Consider the following 26788-nt stretch of genomic DNA (forward strand, 5'->3'; position numbering starts at 1 on the left):
GTTATCTGAATATTCTGATTAATTGAATCTTTTTACTTAGAGGGAAAGTACCATTTTCCTTACTTTCTAAATACTGTTTAAAAATTAAGGTAAGTCATAATCATCTAAGTCTAATGGAGACAGTTATTGTCATTATTGAAATCTGAGTAATTCAGTCATCAAAAGTTTTGGAAAAATTTGCTGAAATTTGATCAAAATCGATAAAAACCTTACACAGATTGGTAAAATCTTAAAAATCCTTTAACTAAAAACTGACGAATTTTCGTTACAATTACAAAAAATCAAACAAAAATCTGCAGGTAAGAGTGAATTACATGCAGGGCCAGATTTGCCTATAAGATAAACAAGCTATAACTTAGGGCCCCTGCTTTAAAATGGACCCCTAACTCCCAAAAAATTGTGATTCGTTCCTTAAAAAAATGGAAAGTGCTTGAAAAACTAATTTTATTTTCAAGTACTTGAAAACCTTGAATATTTGAAAACGTGTGGCTACAAACCTTAAATTTTAAATTTTCTAACAAATTGTAGGGGGAGGAATGCCAAAATGTGTCAAATTCAGCTCCTTGCTACATCTTGCATCAAAAATGTAAAAATCATGGTTCTCGCTTTCGTAACATATTACTTGAAATAAATTTTTGTGACTCACATGCTTCATATCTTGCTATTTATTTATTCCCGAATGCAGAATTTTGGAAATTCTTTTGTATTGATTGCTTTTATCTTACTTTTACTGCATATTGTTAATCTGTTTAGCTCGAGAAAAAAATGATACACTGCACCTATTCCTTTTCGTTTTCTGTACTACTTATAATTAAAAAAAAGTTGTGATGAGAAATTAAAAAAAAATTATTTTTTCTTTTAAACTTAAAATAGCCGTTTCTTACAAAGAACAATACTGTACAACTGTATAATCTACTACTCAATTTTAGAGACTGGAAAGTGCAAATTATTGATAGGTTCTAAAATCGCTGAAAAGAATTAGCGCAGTATAGCCTACCAGGGCTCTTGAGCCAAAAACCCAATGTAACCAACCAAACCTTGAAAATAATTAGACAAGTCTTTGAAACTCCTAAGCAAAGTGTGCTTCAATTTTATTTCTTATCAAGTGTATAAATTAAGAATTGTTCAAATGGATAGTATGTTACTCTCTTGATACCTATTCTCTAAATGTGCGCACCATTTCTTTTAAAGTATTAACTTGCATGACAAAGCACTTTTAAAGCATAAAACTTAAAAAAAAAAATCTTTATTATTTCCAATTAACCCGTATAAGACATAAAAATGCAGAATTTTATATCCATTTTATATAATTTCCTCCGGGGAAGTAACCCCCGGGCCGCCTAAAATTAGAGATATTCTATATCCCACTTAAAAGGGAGCCCTGCGTCACTCTCTTAATACCAGCCCCCTCTCTTTTAAGGTCAATTCAAAAAGGACAGCATGATTACACACATTAATGAAAACGACACATAAAAAAGTAAAGAATATCCTTATGCATCACAGAAAACAGACAGAAACGTGGGAGAGGGGGGGGGGAGGGCAATTAAAAATGTTGCTCCAAAAAAAAAACCCTGCCCCCCCCCCCAGGAACTCAGTCCTAAATCTGCCTATGATTTAAACAAGTAACGGTCTAAAAATCTAAACGAGTCTATTTCTAAAATGGTCCATTTTCAGAGTTACGTTCGTCACCCGCACGTCATATTTTGAAGAAGTATTCATTTCTGTCACATTATACGAAATATGAGTATTATTCGGCATGAAAAATATAGTTAATGAATGAAAGCAACGCATTGCATTGTTTTTACAATAATATCTACCTAACTTTAGAGAAATGGGGAGCTGAATTTTCATGTTGCAAATTCAAGGTTGCAACAATGTTACGTTCGTCTAGTAATTTAGTTTCAAAAACCAATTTATGTCATTTATACTGTGTTTTATCGCATGAATATTGCACAGAAGTTCTATTCTTTCACAAAATTCCACAAAACCACAAGTAAAAGATCATTAGACGTTTAAAACTTATGTTATGCAACAAAACAGAATCTCTGAATGTTACGTTCGTCACGATGGAATGACCCTAAAACGCATTTAAATTTCAGACCCTAGGTAGGCTTTCATTGAAGTTTTTCTTCCAAATCGGTCTGTATGGCAGTAGCTACCAGTACTACTTGTACTATCTCTTGTTCTAAAACAGAAGCCAGATTCTCCTACCATTTGGCTCTGGTTATCTCCAAATTTTTAATTTCAGCACTTGCATCCCTTTGCTTCGCACTGCCTCGTATTATTAATTAAAATGTCAATTTACATTTTTTCCTCTGAGCATTCTTTTTGCCAACTCGGTCGCCAAAGTTGAACAGGTTTGCAGCGAGTTGTTGAACCAGCCACCGTACGCAGCGAACGGGGCTGGCGAGCGAAACGAGCGAGTGTCAGAGCCACCATTTTCTATTTAAAAATATTCCCATCATGGGCACCCGTATGCAAAATTTTAAGGGGTTCTCAGATATTTTCCCCATAGACACAGATTTTAGAACAGATTCGAGTTATTAAAGTTTGACATTTTTAATAAATTATTCATTAATGGCTGGAGAAGAAATGTTTTTACATTTTTGCAAAGAAAAAGGTACTAAAAGCAAGGAAGTTCTAATTTCTAAGGGGAGTCTTGAGCCCCCCCTCCCCTTACCCTCCTATATGGGCGCCCTTGATTCCCATCAAATTCTAGTCGTTCGAGTAATTTCCGAATTCCTAAAACACACAGGAAATTAATTCCTGCATGAATCTAATACAGAGTTTCCCAAACTGTGGTCCGCGGACCCCCGTGGGTCCGCGAATGCATGTCAGGGGGTTCATGGTGCTATCCAGCTAAAATGTTAAATATAATAGAGATTGAAAGACGAGTGACGATATTTTAATTCAAAAAGAAAGCAAATTTATGAGGAATAAAAAGTTCTTGTTTAAGTACATACAGGACCCAGCAGCCCCCCCCCCTCAGAACTCAACACACTACATATTAACTATTTTTGTGTGCATGACTTAACACACTGAAACTACTCTAACAGTGTTTTGTTCACTAACTTCAAACATTCATTTTTATTAGTAAACTTGTTGTAGAAATTTGGTGAGGACATTTTAATTCCTAGTTGAATTTCTAATAGATGTTTACTTCCATAACTCAAAATAATTATGTAAGAAATGAAAACCACACTTAAACTACTCTAACAGTAATACATGAAATACACCGCCAGCTCAGTGATTTCCAGCCGAGGACTGCAGTCTCGTGCTTATTAGCACTCATCAGCGATCAGCCCGGCATAGGAAAGTGACTGAGCTGGAGATGGAAAAAATCAATTAAGGAAGCCAAGAGTGCCAAACAAACTGGTAGCTAATATAGAATTAGCGCAGACCAGACAAGTGACCGAAACAATGGTTCGGTTCAGCTCGAATATTGAAGGCAAGGCATGGTATATTCAGTAAATTACCGCCCAATAGCCAGGGCTAAAGCAGAAATACATGAAATTTACCGCCAGTCTGCGCCATGTCTGCGCTAATTCTATATTAGCTACCAGTTTGTTTGGCGCTCTTGGCTTCCTTAAGAGGTTTTCCATCTCCAGCTCAGTCCCTTTCCTATGCCGGGCTGATGAGTGCTAATAAGCACGAAACTGCAGTCCTCGGCTGGAAATGACTGAGCTGGCGGTGTATTTCATGTATTCCTGCTTTAGCCCTGGCTATTGGGCGGTAATTTACTGAATATACTCTAACAGTGTTTTGTTAACTAACTTGAAAAGTCCATTTTTATTAGTAAACTTGTAGTAGAAATTTTGTGATAACATTTTAGTTCCTAATTGAATTTCTAATAGATTTTTACTTCCATAACTCAATGAAAGAAAGGAAAACCAGACAAGAGCTTTGAAAAATATACAGAACAATGAATCAATAAATTTAAAGGAAGAAAAGCGTAAAGAAATATTAGAAAAAAATAGATTAAACTGCGTCAAATCATTTTTTTGCGCGGTCCGGGGGGGGGGGGAGAGGGCCGCGAAGTTTGTAATTTTTCCGGAGGGGATCCGTAGAGGTCTGAAGTTTGGAAACCTCTGACCTAATAAATTAGAACACCAAACCCCGCTTGTTTATCTAACGACTATTACGTTAACTCTGCTAATACAGCTGCTGATTTTGGAGTAATAGCGGCCGAAACTTGTTAGAATTGAATAACATCCATTCCATCCCCTGACATGAGCAAATAAGAAAGTAAATTGGGCGTCTTGTGTTTGAACAAGCGCTCGACCGCGCGACGGCCCGCGCTTACGAAGTCAAATGGCGCAGTGAAGGATTATTTCAGATTTCGCGGAATGTGGTTATACTTAATTTTATTGGTGTTGTTTAATTGTGTCGTGTCGAAACATCATCGGAAATATGAATACAGCGATTCGGAGAGCAAGGAGCGGCGGTACACTGGAGATTTAATCTATTTGCAAATCGTAAGTTATCTGTTTTTCTTTGTTGTTCAGAGGAAAAGTTTACATTAGATTTTTCAGTAAAAAAAAAGATTAAAAAATTTTGATGTATTAAAGGGAAACGAATGAGGGATTATTTCATATTTTACGGAATGTGGTTATACTTAATTTTATTGGTTTGTTTAATTGTGTCGTGTCGAAACATCATCGGAAATATGAATACAGCGATTCGGAGAGCAAGGAGCGGCGGTACACTGGAGATTTAATCTATTTGCAAATCGTAAGTTATCTGTTTTGCTTTGTTGTTCAGAGGAAAAGTTTACATTAGATTTTTCAGTAAAAAAAAAAAAAAAAAAGATGAAAATATTTTGATGTATTAAAGGGAAACGAATGAGGGATTATTTCATATTTTACGGAATGTGGTTATACTTAATTTTATTGGTTTGTTTAATTGTGTCGTGTCGAAACATCATCGGAAATATGAATACAGCGATTCGGAGAGCAAGGAGCGGCGGTACACTGGAGATTTAATCTATTTGCAAATCGTAAGTTATCTGTTTTTCTTTGTTGTTCAGAGGAAAAGTTTACATTAGATTTTTCAGTAAAAAAAAAAGATTAAAAAATTTTGATGTATTAAAGGGAAACGAATGAGGGATTATTTCATATTTTACGGAATGTGGTTATACTTAATTTTATTGGTTTGTTTAATTGTGTCGTGTCGAAACATCATCGGAAATATGAATACAGCGATTCGGAGAGCAAGGAGCGGCGGTACACTGGAGATTTAATCTATTTGCAAATCGTAAGTTATCTGCTTTGCTTTGTTGTTCAGAGGAAAAGTTTCCATTAGATTTTTCAGTAAAAAAAAAGATTAAAATATTTTGATGGAGAGATTATGATGGAGAGATTTTGATGGAAAAGATTAAAATATTTTGATTTTTAATTCTATTGGTTTGTTTAATTGTGTCGTGTCGAAACATCATCGGAAATATGAATACAGCGATTCGGAGAGCAAGGAGCGGCGGTACACTGGAGATTTAATCTATTTGCAAATCGTAAGTTATCTGTTTTTCTTTGTTGTTCAGAGGAAAAGTTTACATTAGATTTTTCAGTAAAAAAAAAAGATTAAAAAATTTTGATGTATTAAAGGGAAACGAATGAGGGATTATTTCATATTTTACGGAATGTGGTTATACTTAATTTTATTGGTTTGTTTAATTGTGTCGTGTCGAAACATCATCGGAAATATGAATACAGCGATTCGGAGAGCAAGGAGCGGCGGTACACTGGAGATTTAATCTATTTGCAAATCGTAAGTTATCTGCTTTGCTTTGTTGTTCAGAGGAAAAGTTTCCATTAGATTTTTCAGTAAAAAAAAAGATTAAAATATTTTGATGGAGAGATTATGATGGAGAGATTTTGATGGAAAAGATTAAAATATTTTGATTTTTAATTCTATTGGTTTGTTTAATTGTGTCGTGTCGAAACATCATCGGAAATATGAATACAGCGATTCGGAGAGAAAGGAGCGGCGGTACACTGGAGATTTAATCTATTTGCAAATCGTAAGTTATCTGTTTTGCTTCTTTTGTTCAGTGGAAAAGTTTACATTAGATTTTTCAGTAAAAAAAAAAAAAAATGAAAATATTTTGATGTATTAAAGGGAAACGAATGAGGGATTATTTCATATTTTACGGAATGTGGTTATACTTAATTTTATTGGTTTGTTTAATTGTGTCGTGTCGAAACATCATCGGAAATATGAATACAGCGATTCGGAGAGCAAGGAGCGGCGGTACACTGGAGATTTAATCTATTTGCAAATCGTAAGTTATCTGTTTTGCTTTGTTGTTCAGAGGAAAAGTTTCCATTAGATTTTTCAGTAAAAAAAAAGATTAAAAAATTTTGATGTATTAAAGGGAAACGAATGAGGGATTATTTCATATTTTACGGAATATGGTTATACTTAATTTTATTGGTGTTGTTTAACTGTGTCGTGTCGAAACATCATCGGAAATATGAATACAGCGATTCGGAGAGCAAGGAGCGGCGGTACACTGGAGATTTAATCTATTTGCAAATCGTAAGTTATCTGTTTTGCTTCTTTTGTTCAGAGGAAAAGTTTACATTAGATTTTTCAGTAAAAAAAAAAAAAAAAAGATGAAAATATTTTGATGTATTAAAGGGAAACGAATGAGGGATTATTTCATATTTTACGGAATGTGGTTATACTTAATTTTATTGGTTTGTTTAATTGTGTCGTGTCGAAACATCATCGGAAATATGAATACAGCGATTCGGAGAGCAAGGAGCGGCGGTACACTGGAGATTTAATCTATTTGCAAATCGTAAGTTATCTGTTTTTCTTTGTTGTTCAGAGGAAAAGTTTACATTAGATTTTTCAGTAAAAAAAAAAAGATTAAAAAATTTTGATGTATTAAAGGGAAACGAATGAGGGATTATTTCATATTTTACGGAATGTGGTTATACTTAATTTTATTGGTTTGTTTAATTGTGTCGTGTCGAAACATCATCGGAAATATGAATACAGCGATTCGGAGAGCAAGGAGCGGCGGTACACTGGAGATTTAATCTATTTGCAAATCGTAAGTTATCTGCTTTGCTTTGTTGTTCAGAGGAAAAGTTTCCATTAGATTTTTCAGTAAAAAAAAAGATTAAAATATTTTGATGGAGAGATTATGATGGAGAGATTTTGATGGAAAAGATTAAAATATTTTGATTTTTAATTCTATTGGTTTGTTTAATTGTGTCGTGTCGAAACATCATCGGAAATATGAATACAGCGATTCGGAGAGAAAGGAGCGGCGGTACACTGGAGATTTAATCTATTTGCAAATCGTAAGTTATCTGTTTTGCTTCTTTTGTTCAGTGGAAAAGTTTACATTAGATTTTTCAGTAAAAAAAAAAAAATGAAAATATTTTGATGTATTAAAGGGAAACGAATGAGGGATTATTTCATATTTTACGGAATGTGGTTATACTTAATTTTATTGGTTTGTTTAATTGTGTCGTGTCGAAACATCATCGGAAATATGAATACAGCGATTCGGAGAGCAAGGAGCGGCGGTACACTGGAGATTTAATCTATTTGCAAATCGTAAGTTATCTGTTTTGCTTTGTTGTTCAGAGGAAAAGTTTCCATTAGATTTTTCAGTAAAAAAAAAGATTAAAAAATTTTGATGTATTAAAGGGAAACGAATGAGGGATTATTTCATATTTTACGGAATATGGTTATACTTAATTTTATTGGTGTTGTTTAACTGTGTCGTGTCGAAACATCATCGGAAATATGAATACAGCGATTCGGAGAGCAAGGAGCGGCGGTACACTGGAGATTTAATCTATTTGCAAATCGTAAGTTATCTGTTTTGCTTCTTTTGTTCAGAGGAAAAGTTTACATTAGATTTTTCAGTAAAAAAAAAAAAAAAAAAGATGAAAATATTTTGATGTATTAAAGGGAAACGAATGAGGGATTATTTCATATTTTACGGAATGTGGTTATACTTAATTTTATTGGTTTGTTTAATTGTGTCGTGTCGAAACATTATCGGAAATATGAATACAGCGATTCGGAGAGCAAGGAGCGGCGGTACACTGGAGATTTAATCTATTTGCAAATCGTAAGTTATCTGTTTTGCTTTTTTGTTCAGAGGAAAAGTTTCCATTAGATTTTTCAGTAAAAAAAAAAAAGATTAAAAAATTTTGATGTATTAAAGGGAAACGAATGAGGGATTATTTCATATTTTACGGAATATGGTTATACTTAATTTTATTGGTGTTGTTTAACTGTGTCGTGTCGAAACATCATCGGAAATATGAATACAGCGATTCGGAGAGCAAGGAGCGGCGGTACACTGGAGATTTAATCTATTTGCAAATCGTAAGTTATCTGCTTTGCTTTGTTGTTCAGAGGAAAAGTTTCCATTAGATTTTTCAGTAAAAAAAAAGATTAAAATATTTTGATGGAGAGATTATGATGGAGAGATTTTGATGGAAAAGATTAAAATATTTTGATTTTTAATTCTATTGGTTTGTTTAATTGTGTCGTGTCGAAACATCATCGGAAATATGAATACAGCGATTCGGAGAGAAAGGAGCGGCGGTACACTGGAGATTTAATCTATTTGCAAATCGTAAGTTATCTGTTTTGCTTTTTTGTTCAGAGGAAAAGTTTCCATTAGATTTTTCAGTAAAAAAAAAAAATTAAAACATTTTGATGTATTAAAGGGAAACGAATGAGGGATTATTTCAGATTTCACGGAATGTGGTTGTACTTAATTTTATTGGTGTTGTTTAACTGTGTCGTGTCGAAACATCAGAAATATGAATACAGCGATTCGGAGAGCAAGGAGCGGCGGTACACTGGAGATTTAATCTATTTGCAAATCGTAAGTTATCTGCTTTGCTTTGTTGTTCAGAGGAAAAGTTTCCATTAGATTTTTCAGTAAAAAAAAGATTAAAATATTTTGATGGAGAGATTATGATGGAGAGATTTTGATGGAAAAGATTAAAATATTTTGATTTTTAATTCTATTGGTTTGTTTAATTGTGTCGTGTCGAAACATCATCGGAAATATGAATACAGCGATTCGGAGAGAAAGGAGCGGCGGTACACTGGAGATTTAATCTATTTGCAAATCGTAAGTTATCTGTTTTGCTTCTTTTGTTCAGAGGAAAAGTTTACATTAGATTTTTCAGTAAAAAAAAAAAAAAGATTAAAAAATTTTGATGTATTAAAGGGAAACGAATGAGGGATTATTTCATATTTTACGGAATATGGTTATACTTAATTTTATTGGTGTTGTTTAACTGTGTCGTGTCGAAACATCATCGGAAATATGAATACAGCGATTCGGAGAGCAAGGAGCGGCGGTACACAGGAGATTTAATCTATTTGCAAATCGTAACTTATCTGTTTTGCTTCTTTTGTTCAGAGGAAAAGTTTCCATTACATTCTTCAGTAAAAAAAAATCAAAAGTTGAAAATATTTTGGTGTATTAAAGGAAAATGGATGCGTAAATACAGGTTTCAGTGTATTCACCTATGGATATGATATTGCTATCATGTATGATATCTATTGTTTCTCTTTATGTTTGAAAAACCCTTGCATTCTATAGCAGGGTTGGCAAAAACCCGGGTTTTTTTAAAAAAAAGCTTATGTACCCAGGTTTTTTTGGGGTTTTTTTTTTAAATAAAACCCAAAAGAACCCAACTAAAGCTGGGGTTTTTAAAAGAAATGTGGTTTTTTAAAATCTTTTTTTAGGGAAAATGTGGGGTACTTGTAGCATATTGTAGCGTAAGTATATGAACAAAGCAAAAAAATTGTCCAGGGCTAAAAAAAAGCTGGAAAATTCAGTGTTTTCTGAAGAAAAGTAAAAAAGACGACGAAACCCAAGAATGTTGAAGTTTCAGATCTTTTAGTTTCCATGATTACCAGCAGTTAAGGCAAAGTTACTTCTCGAGTGATAAAATCTATTGTTCGTTTTTAATTACTACATTTTTTTTTTTTTTTTTGCATTTTACTTTATTGTATTTCATTTTGTTACGCAAAACTACTGTAAAACCTTAAGTAGTTTAAATCCCTTTTTACTGAATTACAGCTTAATTAAGACATTTCTTTGAATTTTATGTTGTCTGTTTTTCTATTTCTGTGTACACAGTAAGAAATATTAAACTTTTTCGTAAGATAATGAAAATACTGTACATCCTATTCTGTTTTCTGTAGTAATTTCCAATGGAGCAAATATAAAACTTACTTTGAAACAATATTTCTTTTTTGGTTTTCAGCAGTAAATTTGTACCTAATAAAAAGAGGGGGGGGGGGAGATTTTCACTTTTATTTTTCATGGGGCAAAGTATAGAACAAAATATTTTTCAAATGACATATTTTCTACCAGATTATAAAAAATATTTTCAATCAAATGAATGAGTAAATAAAAGAATGAATGACGAAATGAATAGATAATGAAACAATAAAAGGTAAATAAATGAATAAATATTTGTTGAAAAAATTAATGAGTGAATGACGAAATGAATAGATAATGAAACAATAAAAAGTAAATAAATGAATAAATATTTGCTGAAAAAATTAATGAGTGAATGACGAAATGAATAGATAATGAAACAATAAAATGTAAATAAATGAATAAATATTTGTTGAAAAAATTAATGAGTGAATGACGAAATGAATAGATAATGAAACAAATATAAAGTAAATAAATGAATAAATATTTGCTGAAAAAATTAATGAGTGAATGACGAAATGAATAGATAATGAAACAATAAAATGTAAATAAATGAATAAATATTTGTTGAAAAAGTTAATGAGTGAATGACGAAATGAATAGATAATGGAACAATAAAAGGTAAATAAATGAATAAATACTTGTTGAAAAAATCAATGAGTGAATAAAAATAGTGAATAAATAAGAAAGTAAGTTAAAGAATGAATAAATAAGTGAATGAATGCATAAATAAAGGATTTATTCAATGACGGAAAGTAAATAAATTAATAAATGAAAACATAATCCTACCAAAAACATTCTGTAAAAAACTAGGCAAGTCTCGATGGAGCTGCTTGTTTATCTCTAAAAAAGTAATGAAATCTAGACAAAGTTATGACAAGTCTAAGGTTCCTTACTGCGATTTCTTTATTATTATAGTTAATGTTGTGTGAATTGGCCGTTAAACATTCTTTATACGTTAGTGGGTACAAGTCAATTTTGTTTACACGTTTTCCAAGTGGCCATTTTCTATCGTCAATGGGTAACGGTTCTGGCGACAGATTGGTGCAATGGTGTCATGGAGCACCTGGTTTTGTACCCTTGTGTACCCTTTAACGACCAAGTCACACAACATTAACTATAATAATAAAGAAATCGCAGTAAGGATCCTTAGACTTGTCATAACTTTGTCTAGATTTCATTACTTTTTTAGAGATAAACAAGCAGCTCCATCGAGACTTGGCTAGTTTTTTACAGAATGTTTTTGGTAGGATTTCACTTCTTTTTGTAGAAACATTTAATTTGTGTAATGTTCGAGTAGACTAAAGTTATGCTAAATAAAATTTGATGTGTCTCACTACGCTGAACTTTTGCAATGACTGTCGATTTTTTCATGCACCAATATAGAAGGGGGCATTACCATATCTCTAATACAGCTGAGACCAGCTGAGGGTTCTTTATTAGATACTCCAGACTTTCGATTTTTGACATCAAATGAAGAGGCCCACCCAATATTTTTTGTAAAGGCGGTATGTCGATCTCTAATAGTTTGGTTGAGCTCTTGTGTTTTCTAATCAGGGACACCAAGTACTCCAGATCTTCGATTATCCTAGTTTTTAGTTTTCCCTTTATGTGGCCATTAAACCCTAACTCTGTACCAAATTTCACCTCTCTGAGTTTATGAGAAGTACTAGTTCTATTCTGATGATCATGAGTGACTGAGTGTCATAAATGCGAAACTTTGCTTTCGCTTAACTTCGGAACTAAATGACCTACATACTTGAAAATTTGGATTTTAAGTATGTGATTATAGCTTACTGGATGACGAAAATTTCTGCGTTCTGGTCTCATGCAGAGGTTCTCAAATAGGGGCCTGAAAATGCGGCGAAATGGTTCCAGTAAAGGATGGTACGGCAGTGTTTGCTTCGCGCTCGACTTGGCGGGGGCACTACCGTGCCCCCCAATAGAGATAGTAAATGATTGAATAAGTAAACCTCATAGCAGCTATTCTCAACCTGTGTGATACTTCCCCTAGGTGGGATCTAGATGGTGGTGGGGGGGGGGGGATCAAACGAATTACAGCTAATATTAAAATAAAATACTACTATCTAATAAAAGCTGTGGGAAATCCATCATTTAGTTTAGAGAACAAAGCTATGTAATTTTGGTGCAGATTTTTAGTTAAGATAGTAGTACAGTTTTAGCTTCAAAATATTCAAATGAATTATAGTTTATGTTGCTATTTTATGGGGGTGGGGGGTTGGGGGGGTGATGAAAATTTGGACAAAATTTATTCCTAACAAGATATTTTTTTTTTAAATTCCTACAATTATTTCACCACTCTTTCCATATATATTTATTTATCTTGTTCAAACAATCGTTAATAAAATACTTTTTATGCGTCCACTCTAGTTTGAATACATTTTTTAAAAATGTGTAGTGGATAACGACTTGATGTTAATATAGTATTTTCAAATATTAATTCATTCATTAAATTTATTTTTATATTTTGCAATTTAATATTATGATTATGTCTTATGTATATACATATTTATATTAAATGTAATTATTCAAAATAAAAAGATATCAAGACAAACAAAAATCTGGATATCCTTAAATAAACAGGACAAACTTTTTATTCCAGCAGAAAACAACGCTTTGCAACATAGGATTGTTTCGCGCTAACACATAATCATTTATATAGTTCAGTTGTACCTTAGAGGTGGTTCAAAAATACATGTAAAAAAAAAAAGTTTCTCCTAGATACCGGGACACCCCTCAATATTTTTAAACTTGTAGATAGCTATATATTGGAAGAGTTTTAGCTTCCTATTTCAACTGAAAGAGGGTGCTCAACCCCCTCCCCCCAAACGTCATACGTATAGGGAGGGGGGTTTAAAAAATACTTCGAACTTGAAAAAACAATGCTACATATTATAATACAGTGCTGGCCAAATTATTAGACTAAAGAGGGGTTTTTTTTTTTTTTTTTTGTTTTTTTTCGTACACTATTTGTACTAAAATACTACTTATTTTACTGTTAAAATACAGTAGGGGAAACCGGGGCAACGTGAATACATTAAGCTTTTCTTGATTATTGTCGTTTAGTTATTACTTTGGAAATTGAAACAATTGTTTATAATCATTCTTCATTTAATGAACTTACGTAATGCAGTAACAGTTGTCCTTAATATTAATTACACTATTAGATATAAGGCCAGTTTTCAATAACGGCATAAATATCCACTTTGCCCAACACCCCGGGTAAAGTGGATTTGGTACCAGGGCAAAGCGAACACCATAAAACTAAACATTAAAAATAAAATAACCATCGGAAACCAAAGAAACACATCCGAAAAAACATTTTCTTTGCTACAATGCTAAGTATTGTAGTTATTACAAACAAAGAAATTGAATTTAAAAATAAAATACACGTCGAAAGTTAAAGAAGCATATTAAAAAACTTTTTTTCCTACAATACTAATTATTGTAGTTATTACAAAAAAAGCAATAGAACTTAAAAATAAAATAAGCATCGACAATTAAAGGCTCATATTAAAAAAACATTTTTTACAATACTAATTATTATAACAAACAGAGAAATTAAACTAAAAAAAGTCAATATCCAAAATTTAGGTGCATATTAAAAAAAAAAAAAAACATTTTTCTGCTACAATATTAATCATTGCAGTTATCACAACGAAAATCATTACTATTTTCGAATGCTGAACACTTTTTATGACACCACCCTGAGTACAAATACACATTGTATCCGTTGGCCGATCATCTTCCTCAATGAACATTTCATCACAGAAAATGCACCTTACATCATCAAATTTCTTTACTCCTTTCTTCCAATCATTCTCTTATGCAGTCCTATGTTTTGTACCAGAAATCTTTTTGATAGTGGTCTTTTTAAAAGTCTTTTGAGAAGCTTTAGTCGTTTTGAGAAGCTATCATCTAGTTACTTCATGACAGTCTTTTATGATTTTTCAAATTTCTGTTTTTGATTGTCCTTTACTGGAGTACTTGTCAGGAGTGTAGAACACTGTAGCTTTAGCTTACGTGTTGTTATTGGTTTAGCAGGCTGAGGAATAGGCTGTAAAACGGAAGGACTGTAGTAGTTCTTAGCACATCGAGGTTTGGGTGAAGCGGCGGAAGCATCATTGCCGTGGGCTTATTCTGTTGTTTCAGATCCCATGGGAGTGTGAGGACGGTCTTCAATGGTAGCATTGTCTTGAGATCTTTAAATTGAAGGACTTAAAGGTTCGGATGAAGTGACTTGTCACGACCGGGCATAGTGAACATGGTATCCACTTTGCCCAATCCGCTTTGCCCTTCAGGTACATTTTTGAGGTTACTAAAAACTACTAAAAAATCAGAGCATCTAAACTCGTCGTTTACGGATAGTTGAAAGCTATATAACAGTACATCAAATCCTACCCATAAAAAAGAACATGTCACAAATAGTATTAAACTTATAGATGAAACACTAACCTCTGTAAACTAATATTGTTTTCCCCAAAACATACTTTGTTCGGTCACTGCCGTCGCGTGACGCGAACTCGTCCCGACGTGTATGCCGCACACGGAGCGGCAACAGGCGACCATTGCTATGACAATACGGTTGCCAGCCAACTAATTATTTGGGAGTTATAGGCAAAATTCGGTTTGCCCGGGGTATCCACTTTAGCAGGGTTTCCCCTACATACTGTACAATGATTATTACGTTATTTTATCATAATATAATGTTTGCAGGTGGCAGCACTCTGCGCTTTGTTTAAGTTCTTTGTTTATCTACCTACCAGGAACATAACCTCAATCAACTTAAACAGTGCACTAGTTCTTTTTATTAGTGTGTTTTGTTATATTTAAAGTTAGTTTTAGGTAATTAGTAAGTATGTGTATGTGAGTATAAATAATAGTGAGTATAAAACTTTTTTACCTCCTTTTTCAAAAAGTTAAGAAATGGTGTAAACTTTGTGAAAAGTATGCTTATCAAGATCAAAGGAATGCATACTAAGTATTAGATAATTACTTCACTGTTCGTTAATGTGTCTATAGTTATGTAATCAATAAAGAATTGCTTTTAAAACATCAGTCTAATAATTTGGCCAACACTGTATACACTAGAAATATGCATATACATTGCAATAAAACAATTAGTTACAAAAAAAAAAAAAACAGCTGGGGACATTAAATATTTCTCAATTTGTGGCATTTTCTATGCTACGGCTAATGTTAAATGAAGGGATCATCGAGCACCGTCTTAAAATTTGAGTAAGAAGCTAAAACTTAGCAGTAAGAAGCTAAAACTTAGCAGTAAGAAGCTAAAACTAACAGCATAACACTGTTAGTAAGTGTAAAAAAAGTAAGGGGTATCCTGGACTCTAGCTGAAAAAAAGTTTTTTTAAACCACTCTACTGTAGTAGTGTCGGACTGACGTTTCAAATACGTCATTTTGTTCGTTAGATTACGATAATTTATTCTACAACCTATGTAGGACTTGTAATTTAATCAAAATAAAAAGCGAATGTTTGGCAAACTTACAGTTCAGCTATCATCAGTTAAAATGACTATTTTTAACTAGATAAAACTTTTAATAAACTCCACAAATTTTATTCGGATATACCGTAGTTCCAAATAAACGGGAGCCGAATAAACGAGGCTGCTCTACTGTATTTAAATTTATTGTTTGTTTGTTTGGCTCTGATCCCGATTTAAGTTTAGAGCTTTGAATTAGTTTGCTAATTTAACATTACTGTTACGAAAATTTTTCATTGACTACCAGACGCGACAAAAAAAAAAAAAAAAAAACCTCCAAAATGCTTCTGTCACAATTCCTGCTGATTCTTATTCAAAATGACCCCCTGAATTCAAGCATAAGCCCATTTTCCTTCATCATTTTCCACTTTTTGGAAATAGTGCTACCCAACTTTTTTCTGTTATACAGTTTTATAGTTATTATTTTTATTTGGATGGATATTAGCCATTACCACTCTTCCAAGGGGCTAGAGAGGTGTCGTTTTTTACTTCCTTTTACAAAAAAAGAAGTATTGTGTTCGCGAAAAAATTTTCACTCAAAAATCGACCTTAATTTCCATTTTACTCATCCCCGAATGAATGTTGAGTTTTTTTTTTTTATTCGACCACACGTGGATAAGTGCCTAAGAATGTATAGACACGCGAAATATTCATTTTGACGATTCCCGAGTCAATTACAACGAGTTTTCTCGTGTCGTCTGTTTGTACACATGCATGTATGTGCATATGTATGTCGCATAACTCAAGAACGGTATGTCCTAGGAAGTTGAAATTTGGTACGTAGACTTCTAGCAGGGTCTAGTTGTGCACCTCCTTTTTTGGTTGCATTTGGGTGTTTCTAAAAAGGTGTTTTGTCCCTTTTTGGGGGGAAATCATTGTTAATTCCGATGTAAACTCAAGTGGTGCTATAATTTGGAGGACACTTAGCAATATATCCCCAAGCTTTTGGTCACCCAGTTTTTTCGCCAACTTGGCGACAAATTTGGCGGGTTTTTTTTAAATTTTAAATTTGGTTTTATTTTGACCACTATTGGCGATGTTTAGAGAGTTAACCATTGAATCACGTTAAAATTGCCAGTAAGGGGGAAATGGCATTAAATTGGAGTAAAAGGAAGTCATGTGATGCACACATCCGCTCGTTTTTATTGAAATTTATAAGAGATATTTCATGAGAATTTTCTGCATTACCCAATATCGAAAATAGAAAAATATTTTGCTTTACAAATTTTGCTAAAAGCATCAAAAACAACATTCGTTCGAAATTTCAAACTTTTTCCCGCCAGTGGCCCCTTTTCCGCGCTACCCGTTGACGAAAGTAACGAAAAACTCTTTTTCAGCCCACCCTTCTGTAGAATGTGTTTTCAAAATAGTGTCACCTTTTCCGCGCTATCCATTGACGAAAGTAACGAAAAACTTTTTCAGCCCACCCTTCTGTAGAATGTGTTTTCAAAATAGTGTCACCTTTTCCGCGCTATCCATTGACGAAAGTAACGAAAAACTCTTTTTCAGCCCACCCTTCTGTAGAATGTGTTTTCAAAATAGTGTCACCTTTTCCGCGCTATCCATTGACGAAAGTAACGAAAAGCTCTTTTTCAGCCCACCCTTCTGTAGAATGTGTTTTCAAAATAGTGTCACCTTTTCCGCGCTATCCATTGACGAAAGTAACGAAAAGCTCTTTTTCAGCCCACCCTTCTGTAGAATGTGTTTTCAAAATAGTGTCACCTTTTCCGCGCTATCCATTGACGAAAGTAACGAAAAACTCTTTTTCAGCCCACCCTTCTGTAGAATGTGTTTTCAAAATAGTGTCACCTTTTCCGCGCTATCCATTGACGAAAGTAACGAAAAACTCTTTTTCAGCCCACCCTTCTGTAGAATGTGTTTTCAAAATAGTGTCACCTTTTCCGCGCTATCCATTGACGAAAGTAACGAAAAACTCTTTTGCAGTCCACCCTTCTGTAGAATGTGTTTTCAAAATAGGATTCGGAGAACCATTACAATCTGCTACTGATCATAAAATGGAATAAGAAGATAAACATGATTTAAATAATTGGTCCTAGGTACAGCGAGCCCCAACCCTCCCAAAATACAATGTATTTCGTGCTTATGTTTATTTGACTGCAGATAATATTTTACTTAAAAAATACACAGCAAATTAAGCGATAGATTATCGTCACAAACTAACACAAACTACAGGAAATCCTTTCAAAAATACTGCATAGTCAGTAATAGTCAAAACTCATTACAATGAAAAAAAGTTACCAAGATTAAGTCAATAAGTTTAATAGTTTCTTTTTCTCTGCGGAAATATATTGTAAAACAGGGTATTATGCAGGGCAAATCAGGATTATTTATGCTCGTCCTTAGACCAATCTAACTTTAAAATCGGATGAAAAGAAGACTAACATGGGTTGCTACAATCAAGTATTTGCGAATTTTTATCGCGAAGCGATGTTTACTTACAATTAGAACTAAATTTCAGTAGAAAACGCACGCCAAAATCCGTGATAAAGTATAGATTATGGAAGCCTTGATTCGACTATCACGTATACTGCCTTTTCCATTTCCTGTGAATTCGATGTTATTGATTCTTCCACCGAGCGCCAAATCTGTTTCCCATCCGTACTAGAGCCGCTATATAGATAGGCCGACGCATCAGCTTAAGCTTAGCCATTTTGGATCGGATTTTCATTGTTGCACTGCTAGGGTTACCACAGCAAAGTTTCGGATTTCGCCAGATTTGCCGAAAATAATATTTTATTTAATAAAAACAATTCACGTGCCGCGAATAATCGATCGCAGTGAACAATCCAAACGCGATAACTCGCCAGAAAAGGCAACCACTCAAAAACGCGCTCCGATCCAAAAAGGCTGATCTTAAGCTGATGCGTCGGCTCGTATATATAGGGGCCTTAATCCGTACTGATGCTCCAACAATCCCCGTATGTATAATAGCGAATGACGTCATGATCAATGAAAATCGCTCAACTGCATCATAATTTGATAACATATTTTGGCAATTTTTGACCTGCAGGGAAATGCTTTATGTTGACGAGGCTGGACTGGATCCGGTATCTTAACAGTTCTACTAAGACTCATTTTAGGAGAACGAAGAGACGAAAAAGTGGTCAACAATGAACGCTATCTACTGGAGTTTAGGGTTAATCCACTAGAGTTAGGGTTAAAATTTCAACTATCAAAATGTATTACCCAAGAGGTAATTCGCAACTCCAATAAACTATAAGGTGCGCTGCAGCCTCTATCTAATGGCAGATGAAAAAGGTAAAACAAACAACTGCCTTAACTTATAACTTGCTTTGACGCTTTGTGAATGACAGTAGTTTTTTTATCATGTTTGTGGGAAGCTTTCTCTTCTATTCTTCTGAAATTTTATTACACCACAAACTGTCTGAAGCCTGCAATTTACTCCAAAGAAAACACGTGAAATGGGCTGTTTTACCTTTTTTGGTAGTATTGTTAATGACCGCAAGGTAGCGTATTCGAACTCTAGAGTTGCGGATTGAAGCTATCTACTGGAGTTAAGGGTTAATCCACTGGTGTTAGGGTTAAAATTTCAACTATCAAAATATCACCAAACAGGTAATTGATTCGTTCAATTACCATAATAGCCGATGATAAAGTAACCTGCGTGTTTCAACAATGAAACTCGCACCACCTCATGATAATTTGATGATATGTTTTGGTAATGTTTAACATGCATGGAAAAGCTTTATTGTGACAAGGTTGAACTCGATCCGGCAACTTAACAGTTTTACTGGTAAGACTGTCATTTTAGGAAAACGAAGGAACCAAAACAATTCGCAACTCCAATAAACTATAGGGGGCGCTGCAGCCACTGTCTAATGGCGGATGAAAAAGGCAAAACAAACAAATGCCGTAACTTATAACTTGCTTTGACGCTTAGTGAATGACAGTAATTTTTCATCGTGTTTGTGGGAAGCTTTCTTTTCTAATCTTTTAAAATGACTTTACACCAAAAATTGTCTGAAGCCTGTAATTTACCCCAAAGAAAACACGTGGAATAGAATGTTTTACCTTTTTCTTTAGTATTATTAATCACCACAAGGTAGCGTATTCAAGCTCTGGAGTTGCAAATTGGTTCGTTCAAATGTATAAGCAATTTTCACCCGTCATACCTTGACGGGTGAAAATTTTCTAGTACATCTACAATCCTACTGTGAGTATAATTGAATGTAATGAACACGAAATGTTACCTTTTGTTTACTTTTATAGATGACAACCAATGGATTCCATGCTCCTTTGGAACTCTATCCTACTGACAAGAATTTAAAGACTGCTTGGTTCGAAGGTCTCAAAAAACTAACAATGGTATGAACCTAGAGACAAATAATTATATAGGGATCATAAATACAACGATAATCGTAGCGATTCTTATTCATTAAAAGGCATAATAAAAGGCTATGTAATAATAGAGTCTTTGAAAAAAAAAGTTGTTTAAAATATACTAATTAAATTCACTATTAAGGAAACTGTTGTTTTTTCCTCTCTTTAAAATATACATTTTCAAAACAAAAATTGAAAAAAAAATTACAAATCATTGAAATTTTCAGTTTAGTCATTGTTAATGAAAAGTTCTTTTTTATATTATTCTATGAATTATTTGGAAGGAAATGTGTTATAATTAGAGCTAAGAAAATAAACCCGGACATTAATACTAAGACGATATTTAAACAAAAACTAGCCACCAGGAAGGCTAGATTAGCCACCACGACCGCGCCGCCTACGGCGGATTGGTGTACACCGCCTAAGGCGGTGTACTTTACGGGATTCGACCCTTCGTGACAAATGCAGCGGTACATTAATTAGTGAGCAGTACATTGATTTTCGTGGCGCACCTCTAACACCATTCTATATTAGTAGCGTAAGAAAGGGGTTGTTGTCCAGATCCAGACTCCTAGTTTGAAGTTCAAAATTAATTTTATTAGATTCTGAAAAACATAAGTTTTTTTTTAAAGTAATTCCAATAAAGAAAAAGTTTTTCTCCTCTGTTTAAAAGATATTTTCTCATCTAATCAATTTTATGTATATGTATGCTGATGTAAAATTTAAGTCAAATTATGACTGCTTCTATTTACATTTTTCAGATAGCCGAAATGTAAAAATTTGAATCTTTCATTTTTTTAATCCTTTCTTGCAGCGAATATGCGCAAAAATGGTTTTAAAACGAAAAGAAAAAAAGAAAGGTTAATTATAAGTAATATTCCACGTTCAAACGAGCTAATCTGAGAAACTTTTCGACATTTTCCGTTCAATCCTCAAACGGTGTGTGTGTGAATGCTTTTTATTTATTTTTTTTTATAAAAAAGTAAGGTAAATACAGCGGTAGCGGCCTGTGCTTCCGTAGTGACCACTTCAAGGTTTATATTTGAAAAAATAGAATTCCGGGTTCCCAGTGGATTCAAACGTGTAGGTGGTTATACCTCCTGCCCGTTTAATGCACTTGTATGAAAAATAAAAAAAAACGACATTACTTTTCGATCCAACTAATATTTTGTCACTTCCATATTCAAATGTCTGTCATCTCTATAAGTTAAATAACTCTTTCTATTAAAATTCTGCTTATATATTAAAAAAAAAACCTTTAATGATATTTTCGTTGCACAGCTAGGCAAACTACAGATGTTTCAACTGGGAAAAGTTCTTCGCAAGCGTTACGATGACTTTATAACAACGGATCCCAAAGAAGTAAGTAAATACCATTATGTGCAGGGTGTTCCGTTTTAACCTGCAAGACCTTTATTTTCGCAACCGTTAATCCTAGATGTATACTTCCAGTTGCAAAAACGTTCAAAATCAGATGTAGAGAAAAGATAATGAAAGTGTGAAGAAAAAATAAAAATTATAAGTCAAAAGATACAAAATTTAACTTTTTATACGGATCCCACGTCCCGTAACTTTTATATAGGGAAATAGTCTCCATTTTAAAATAATTCCAACAAAGAAAGTTTGAAATTAGTACGACCAATATTCACCGAGATATGAAACACAACATTTGTGACATACATCACTTTTCACTCGCCGTCAATAACACCTTTTGGGGGAAAATATAGCGGTTGACAAGTGTTTAAAATTAAATGTGTCCATAGGGTGTGGTTTTTCAAATTACTCGAGGTTTTGTAGTGTGTTTTTGCGTATTACGGCATAACATTTGCATTTATTTTTGAATAGCAATGAAAAATACGAATATCTTGTGTTTCTTACTTTGACGATCTGTCATTCTTCTGAAAGAGCGATAAGTTCCAATCTCGTCGTCTGCATGGTCCCTTAAAACTTTGAACTGGAATACCTCCTTGAAATTTGGTCACACAAATGTCACGTTTTTTGTGTCAGTAATAGTTTTCAATGGAGATAATTTCTCTAAACATTAGTTAGGGGACCTAGGGCCCGTATAAAAAGTTACATTTTGTATTTTGACTCATTTTTATTTTTGCTTCAAACAATTTCACTTTCATTTTGCGTATTTTGGGCTGCATTTGGAAACAGCTCAACGGTTACACCGCGTGGCTAATCAGATTGCAGTCATGACGTCACTCGTATTTTTCTGGTGAGCCAGGTATAGCAGTTTTTTTTTTTTTTTTTTCTGAACATTTGTGGTCACAGCGCGGTTAGTTTAGTTCAGCAGCAGACGATGCTCCAATCAAAGAGAGTGTAAAACTTGACACACGACCTGATTGACCAACCTTGAAGACTTGATGAACGGCATTAAGATAAAAAATAACAATCTAAGACAAATAAAATTGATAAGAAGTTAGTTCAAACCTTGCTCAAACCTATCCGTAATAATTTTTCTCCTAATATCATTTTTAAGGCGAAAATGAAACAACGAAATTTTGTTGAAAACCTTGACTGTCGCAAAGAAAGACAAGAGAATCATGTAAGTGCCAAGTTGCGACTGCTGGTAAGTTTTATGTTTACTCTCAATGAAAAGAGTACAAATCCACATGTTGCATGTTAATCCGCCAATTTTTAAACTCAAAATCTACGCTAATCATTAAAATTGACAATTTTGATTTATGACCAGCCTTTTGGCTCAAATAACATTCTGGGTATTGATCTTATGCTTCATATCATGTTTCCATTTATTGAGACTAGCCACAAAATTTACCAGTAGTCGGAATTCAGCACTTTCATGATTCGATTGTCTTTGTTTGCGACATTAAAAATTTTCAACAAACTTTCTTTGATTTATTTTTTGTGTTAAAAGTGAGATTGAAACACATACAGGTAGTTATCAAAATAATGGAAACACTCTGTGACAAGTATGACTACTCTGCAGTAAATGTTCGGTAAATAAATGTGCCTTCTGACTGCAATCACCAACACTCGTGAATCCAGATGGTGATGGAGTTCTGTGGTCACCTTTGCTGCTGTTGTTCGCTTTTTAGCCTACTTTCCCAGTAAAAGTCAGAAAAAGAAGAAAAAAGCATGAAAGAAGGCTTAATGCATCTTAAAAATGTCGCGAAAAACGAAAAAAAAAAAAAAAAAACATAAATAAATAAAATAATGAAATAAATATCGAAAAATTAAAAATTGGAAAGTAGGGTATTGAGATGGGGAAAAATGTCTGTCGGTGTGTCTGTCTGTCTCCCCCCCCCCTAATAACTTTTGAATGAATAGTCCGATTCGAACAAACTTTTTTTTGTTCGAAAGATCTCGGCGAGGACACCTCACTTTTTGATTTGAACTTTTTTTGTTCAATTTTGAACAGTTCAAAAAAACTTAACATTAGCGCCTACGGGGAAACTGAAAGTCAATGTAGATTCCGTACTTGAAGGCGGACATTTATTATTATTTATTTATTTTTAAGTTGACATTTTATTGTTTTTATTTATTTTGGTAAGTGCATTAATTCATCAAAAAAATTATTTTTGGCAATTGGGGAAAAAGAAACGATTTTTTTTTTGATATGATGTAATTATTTTAATAAGCTTATTAATTTTAATTATTATTTTTTCCTTTTGAAAGCTCTTAAAGAATTTTTTTTAAAGGGAAAAAAGTGTATTAGCTGCTTTGTTTAAAAGGTGCTGCTTTTTTTTTACGCATTTAATTTTTTTAGATGTGTGAAGAATACTTTATTCCTAGAAATTAGCAAAAATATGTTTGAAACAATTTGCGATTTTAGCTATTTTTGAGAATATTGATCAGGTACTAGAGAGTAGTATGGGTATACGAGAAAGTAGGCTCGTATAGTTCTAGACGGAACTTCTTGTTAGACATTACAATCCGCTTCAATACCCGTCGGTTTCTTTCACTGAGCTTCTCTTTCCGCCTAATATTTTACGTTCGCCGAGCTTGTTGTACCGCGCTGTGTCACTGTGTGTATGCTGTCATGACTTCAGATACTGTACCTCTAGAAACATCAAAAAGTTGAGATATTTCAGTTATCAGCTCAGTTTACAGCTTCTATTAAGTCACTCTGTACAACCAGAATATGTACATTGCTATTTATATATATAAAAAAAGATACCTAATTTTGTTCTTCATTACTTACGAAGCACATTCAAAAATGTCACTTTTATTTATAGGTTTTTCCATTATTTTGATAACTACCTGTATTTTAGATGGTCTTAAACAATATTTTTACACTATTATTCATCTATTTATATAGATTTGTTTAGATTTTTCATATTTGCTTCGATGACATTCTTCAAATCACACACACAAAAAAAAAATCGATTTTTTTCGCAATTTTTAATGTAAGAGAATGTTTTAAAACTCCATGCACTCATTTTCTCTACTTCCAAATTATATCCTATGATACTTCTCAATGTTCATTTTGATAATGTCCAATGTCCATGTAGCAAATGCTTGCACAAATTTGCGCGAAAAAAATATCAAAGCTATAAATGTAGCAGATTATTATTTTCATTTTTTTGAGCAATCACGATTGCTTATTGCTTTCATTTGACTGTTTTTGGCGTCCTATCATTTTATTTTCCCACCTCCACCCTCCGCACCATCACCAGCGACCGGCTCCTCACGATGCTGCTCCTGTAGCGAAAGCCGTCTCCAGGTTGCATCCATGTCCTACACACACGCGCATACATACACAACTACATACACACACACGCACACACACACATACACATACACACACATACATCTACACACACATACAGAAGCACATACACACACAAACACATACACACACGCATACATACAGACACCTACACAAACACACACACAAAAACATACACACAACTACCCACACATTCATGCCTGCACACAGACACAAACACATATGCCGACACACACATACACATACCCCCCCCCCCCGCACACACATTCATACACACAACTACCCACACACTTATGCCAGCACACAGACACAAACACACATGCCTACACACATATACACATACCCCCTACACACAAACACACATACCCCACACACACAAACACACACGCCTGCATACACACACTCGTGATTGCGAAAAACATAATTTGAATTCAAGATGTCAGAATTCAAATTAATTTTATTTATTTATTTATTTATTTATTTTTTTGAACTTTGTTAAGAAATTATGTCAGAAATCATGAATTGAAAATGCGTTAGCTGTAGTTGAGCCACATCAGCTATATCTGACACATGACATTTTTAGGTGCAATCATTGTTCAATTTGCGAGCATTGCCATTCGATGTGTCGCAACGAGGCTTTTTTTTTTTTTTTTTTAGCCTCCCCGTGCCGGTTTTATATACCGGCACGGTATGTAAAAACCGGCCATACACGGCCGTTTATATACCATACACGGTATATAAACACGGTATATAAAACTGTCTGCCCATCGATTACATAGAAAGGCTAATATCCGGTTTATATGCGGAAATGGACGTATCTATTAGTTTATAGGGATGTTAGTTGGTTTGATTCAGACATGCACTTTTGCCGTTCTATTATTTAGCCTTAGTTTTGTAAAAACGAAAATTTGCTCTCAGCAACATTTTTTTATTGTAAAGTATATTAGATCTATACTCTCACGGCAAAAATTAATTGATTTATTTATTCACAACATAGTTTTGAGCTTACCATTTTGCTTTTTTCATAAAAGAATGAAAAAAAAAAAGTTTCGAGATTGAAAAATATTTGCGTTTAAAAATTACGTTTTCTGGAGAATGACCCATATAGATTTTTTGATGCATTTTAAACAATTCTATGTAATTTTGCTGAAAAATATGTTTTTTTGTCATTATGAACAGTAAGTCTGCTTATTCAAGGCTTTGCGTTGCTTAGAAGCCAAACTACCGGATTTTCGATTATCCGGTCCGAGTTAGTTTGGGATAAACGTGGTTGTTCTGTAAGTATCAAGTGTTGCGGTTTTATCTCCAACATTTACCTCATCTTTAACCTGCTTTTTTCAACCAATTTCAATCGCTGAAAAATTTAGAGCCCTGTTCGATTTGAGAACCAATTTATTCTACAGGTGGAAATCTACACTTCAGCTGAGGACCGCGCCATTTCAAGCGCCTTGTGCTTATTGGCGACCCTGTACTCGCCAACCAAGGAATGGAGATTTGCGCCCCATTTCAACTGGCAGCCCTTGCCTGTGACCTTTATCGACGGATATTATGACAAAGTAGGTAAGAGTTAATCATGTCATGTTATATTTCAATGTTGTATTTTTTTTTCTCCTGCTATTCGCAAAATAATAGATGTATTTTATTCTTTCTTTCTCTCTCTCTCTCTCTCTCTTTTGTGTTTGAAAAATTCTTAAAAAATATACACTCTTATCTTAAAAAACTAGCAAGAAACTGAAAAATTGGGCATAAAAGGAAAACGATTAAAAACAGAATAAAATTTTCACTATTTTGAACAGAAGATGATGAAATCTTTACTAATAATAAAGCTGAATATCTGGATCTCTGTCCGCAGGTCTTTTACGCGCATAGCGCCTAGACCGTTTGGCCGATTTTTTATGAAATTTTGTACAAAGTTAGTTGGTAGCATGGGGGTGTGCACCTCGAAGCGATTTTTCGAAAATCCGATTTTGTTCTTTTTCTACTCCAATTTT

General features: G+C 33.7%; 1 protein-coding gene across 1 annotated transcript; it reads left to right on the forward strand.

The window, feature by feature from the left end:
- Positions 1-8273: 8273 nt before the first annotated feature.
- LOC129232616 (testicular acid phosphatase homolog) lies at positions 8274-26368 on the forward strand. The gene is made up of 4 exons (XM_054866748.1): positions 8274-8352; positions 19991-20086; positions 21383-21463; positions 26201-26368. Exons 2-4 carry the CDS (start codon positions 19991-19993, stop codon positions 26366-26368), a joined length of 345 nt encoding a protein of 114 aa, XP_054722723.1. The 5' UTR covers positions 8274-8352.
- The last annotated feature ends 420 nt before the right edge of the window (positions 26369-26788 follow it).

This window comes from Uloborus diversus, unplaced genomic scaffold (assembly GCF_026930045.1).
Source record: "Uloborus diversus isolate 005 unplaced genomic scaffold, Udiv.v.3.1 scaffold_13, whole genome shotgun sequence".
Taxonomy (NCBI): Eukaryota; Metazoa; Arthropoda; class Arachnida; order Araneae; family Uloboridae; genus Uloborus; species Uloborus diversus.